The following is a 3734-nucleotide window of genomic DNA, read 5'->3' on the forward strand; positions in this document are numbered from 1 at the left end:
TGGAGAATATGTCCACGCCTCGAGTAGCATGCATGTCGCCCACCAGAGCTCTATATAAAGGAGGGTCTAAGGACCGGTGGAGGTACGTGTTATTCATTGTACGCGTTTGCGTTATTATTGCTCAGCTTTCTTCTGCAGTTCCGATGACTAATTTGAACATCGGAGGGTCAATATCAGGAATCTCTTTCTTAACTTGACACTGACGTTACTTATTTTATAGAATGAAGTGTGGTCTATAATAGTGTAGCACCTTATATATATCTATATTATATAGAGCATTTTTAATGTTAAAATGAATATGAGTGGATTAGACATGTGTTAATATAATGGTTAAGTAATTCTTTTTATATTTTTCTTTGTTGTGTTTTTTAGAAAAAGATGACATAATATATATATTAACGAGGATACCACCTGACAAACAGTGATTAACTGAGTCTTGCTGCAATCTCCCGTCACCGATCGATCTCCGGTTGGATGAAATTTCTGTTAATGGTGGTGATTTTTGTGGAGGTCTGTTTGGAAGCCGTGGAATATGAATAATATGCATCTCAGTCGAGATTGATTCCTTGACGGTAGTTTTGTCCGACGGAGTTGTCGCCGGAGGTATGATCGCCCAGTGCGTTCAAGGTGCCGCCGACGCGAGGAAGTTCCTTGTGCTCAATTTCTCCTTCTCCACGTCGTCCGGTTGCATTGCCAGGCGGAACCCGCCAGCAGCCATTAGATGGTCGGAGGCGAACTCGCCGCCGCCCAGCGAATTCATGGTCTTTTGGTACTGCCTCTCATTGCTTCTGAGGGGTCCACCACCGATACCGGTGAAGCTGGACGTGTCACCCAATTGGGCAGCCTTCCGGAGCATCACGGCGGCCGACAACTGCGGCAACGGTGGGCCGGGGCCGTAGAGCGATGGCGTCATCGACATGTTGAAGCCGGCGACTTCTTGGTGGCCCATTATCTCGCTGGCGAGGAGTAATGACATGGCGGTGGCGTCGTTGCCTCCTCCCGGCGCCGGTCCCACGAGATGGCCGCCGCCACTCTGATCTTCCTCATTCTTGCCTGCGGTAGGGAAGAAATTGAGGTTCTTGTTGAAATAATTATTCCCGGACGACGACGAGGCGCCGAAGTTGAATCCATGGAGATCATCGTACCTGCCTTCGCCGGCGAGGTAGGGTTGACCATGGGAAGAGCGCAGGAGTGGCCGGAAGGAGGCGGTGTCGAGGTGAGGGGCGTCGACGTTGAATGATTGCTCGTGGGTATTGGTGCTACCTCCGGCGGCCGGGAGATGGGAGTTGAACTGCGGGAGGCCGAGGTAGCTTACGCCTTTGTTTGCGTACAAGTGGCCGCTGATTCCGGTCACTGGAGGAAGCCTCGCGTTTTCTTGCGCCAGTGCATCGCAGAAGGCTCTGTGGGTGATGTAGCTGTCTCTCCTGCAGTAGTACTGTATTCATCAAACGAAATGCATAATCATTCAAACAAAATACATATCCTTCATCACACATGCAAATTTATGTGAATTTTAAAACACAAAATGCACGTTAAACTTAAGTATATCATATCTTAGTGTTTCTCAAAATCCAATATTTAAATATCAAATTTTAATCAATATACAACACAAACTTGAAGCTGAAAACTGTCATCAGTCTTTGCTCACTACTTGTTTGATAATGTATAAAGGGAATAATGACAAATAGCATGGCGCCAATATAAGGATAAAGCATCAATTACTTCACAATATTCCCTGTCCTTGTGAGAATATGTCAGAAAATAAAAACACCTTGTTTGGTGACGTGTGAGGTTTAGGGATAGGATTAATCTACGTACCCATGCACATTATACTCCATATAATGTTCCTCGTCCTGATGACAATATGTTAGAAAGTAGATATAAAATTATGTAGAAAATATTATATGCTTGCGGATATTATAGAATACCAACAATTGCATGTGGATATATATACACAGAGAGAGATATAGTTGTGAATCGGTGAGGAGCTGAGAGGCCACAGTTGTCTCCAAACGCAAGGCAACAAATTAACCTGTTTAATCTTCTTCCTTCATGTCGCCACGTGAACTCGAATAAGAGAGAGAGAGAGAGAGAGAGAGAGAGAGGGGGAGATGATTCACGAGTGAGCAATTGCCCACTTTGCAGACGTCATGCAGCGAAGCTAAAGGGATGAAGGTAAAACAGTTGCAGCAATATAATGGATGGAATGGAAGTAGTACTGAGGGGTGGACCTGGAGAAGAGGATGCCGCAGTGGCAGCGATACTCGCGGGTGCCGCAGATCTTGGCGTGGGCCTTCCAGTCCGACAGCACGGCGTAGCGCCTGGAGCACTGGTCGCACTTCCACCTCTTCTCGCCGTGCTTGCGGCAGTAGTGCTTCTTGACGCCGGTGAGGTCGCCGAGGGCTCGGGAGGGGTCGTGGTGGGCGCACGTCGGCTCAGGGCAGAGGTACACGCGCCGCCGCTCGTCCGGGCTCTTCCGCTTCAGATTCCACGGCAGGTTGTGGCCGCGCCGGTGGAGCTGCAGGTTCTGCTCCCGCTGGAACCCCTTGCCGCACACTTGGCAGACGAAGCGGCTGGTCGCCAGTAGGGTTTTGGGCGACAATGCGATCACCTCCGCGCCGGGATCTGCGAATGAATTTAATTGGGATGTCGTTGTGGAATTCTAGAAGTAGATCTGTCAAAAAGATCATCTTATTTTTTTCGATCGAAATCAAAATTCAAGAGAAGAGTTGAGGAGGAGCTTGCTTGGGTTTCCAGGGAGGTTCCTCTTCTTCTTGGGAGGAGCAGCGGACTGTGAAACAGCCGCTGACGGCGGGCCTGGCTGTTGCTGCGGCCGCGACGACGAAAAGGCCGGTGCTTTCATCTAGCTCGATCTGTAGCTTTCTCTCTCACAATTGCTTCGTTTGGCTTCTGGCGAAGGAAATCAGACAGAGAGGAGAGCACCGATCACTGGCCGCCGCCATGAAACCATCAGCTCCAATTTTTCTGTTGGCTTGCCAAAAGTCTTCCACAAACCTCAAGATCTAACTCAACAAAACCTCTAAAGCTAAAGAGCAAACGAACTCAGCTGGCAAAAACCAACCAACCAAACAAAAAGGTCTAGAGAACAGAAAGGAGAGGGTTTGCACTCCTTTCTTCCTCTACTCCCCTTTGTTCTATCTGTAATTTCTGCTGTCCCTGCTAGTTGAAGGAGGGGCAGGAGTAGGGCTCGGTTTGCGATGTCAGTGAGTTACTCATCATGCTTTTCTTTCTCCCCTGAATCATTATTCTCTGCTTTTCTGCTCCACTTTTCCCCTCCTCATATTCCTCACCTACCTCACACCACAATTGAACAGAGAGAGAGAGAGAGAGAGAGAGAGAGAGAGAGGGGTTACTGTTGATGGTGTCCGGAGCAAGCAAGTGTGTCATTATGTGGCAGGCATTGCTGACCCTGGTAAAACCCTAAAACCAGTCCGCTGTTGGCATTTCATGCAGACAAAAACTCAACCTCTCTGATCCGAACCCTCAGTTTGAGGCACACTAGTGATGATCTCTTGCATGATCACTGGCTTGAATGGACAAAGCACTGTAAGCACATGCATGGTCTGCTCGAATCTGTTACTGTATATCTATGGAGGTTTTGATCATTCATGGCAGCTACCTGTGGAATGGAATACTTACTGTCTTCATGATTTGAGGGCTCACCAATACTTCAAACGACTGTCGCATGGCCTTATATATATATATAGTGGACT

The 3734-nt window shown here is 48.0% G+C and overlaps 1 protein-coding gene across 1 annotated transcript; it reads right to left on the reverse strand.

Moving 5' to 3' along the window:
* Positions 1-362: 362 nt before the first annotated feature.
* On the reverse strand, positions 363-3529 carry LOC122042674 (protein indeterminate-domain 6, chloroplastic-like). Its single transcript, XM_042602919.1, has 4 exons — positions 2746-3529; positions 2232-2625; positions 1146-1424; positions 363-1053 (listed from the first exon to the last, which is right to left on the reverse strand). Exons 1-4 carry the CDS (start codon positions 2861-2863, stop codon positions 1044-1046), a joined length of 801 nt encoding a protein of 266 aa, XP_042458853.1. The 5' UTR covers positions 2864-3529; the 3' UTR covers positions 363-1043.
* Positions 3530-3734: the final 205 nt, after the last annotated feature.

This window comes from Zingiber officinale, chromosome 2A (assembly GCF_018446385.1).
Source record: "Zingiber officinale cultivar Zhangliang chromosome 2A, Zo_v1.1, whole genome shotgun sequence".
Classification (NCBI taxonomy): domain Eukaryota; kingdom Viridiplantae; phylum Streptophyta; class Magnoliopsida; order Zingiberales; family Zingiberaceae; genus Zingiber; species Zingiber officinale.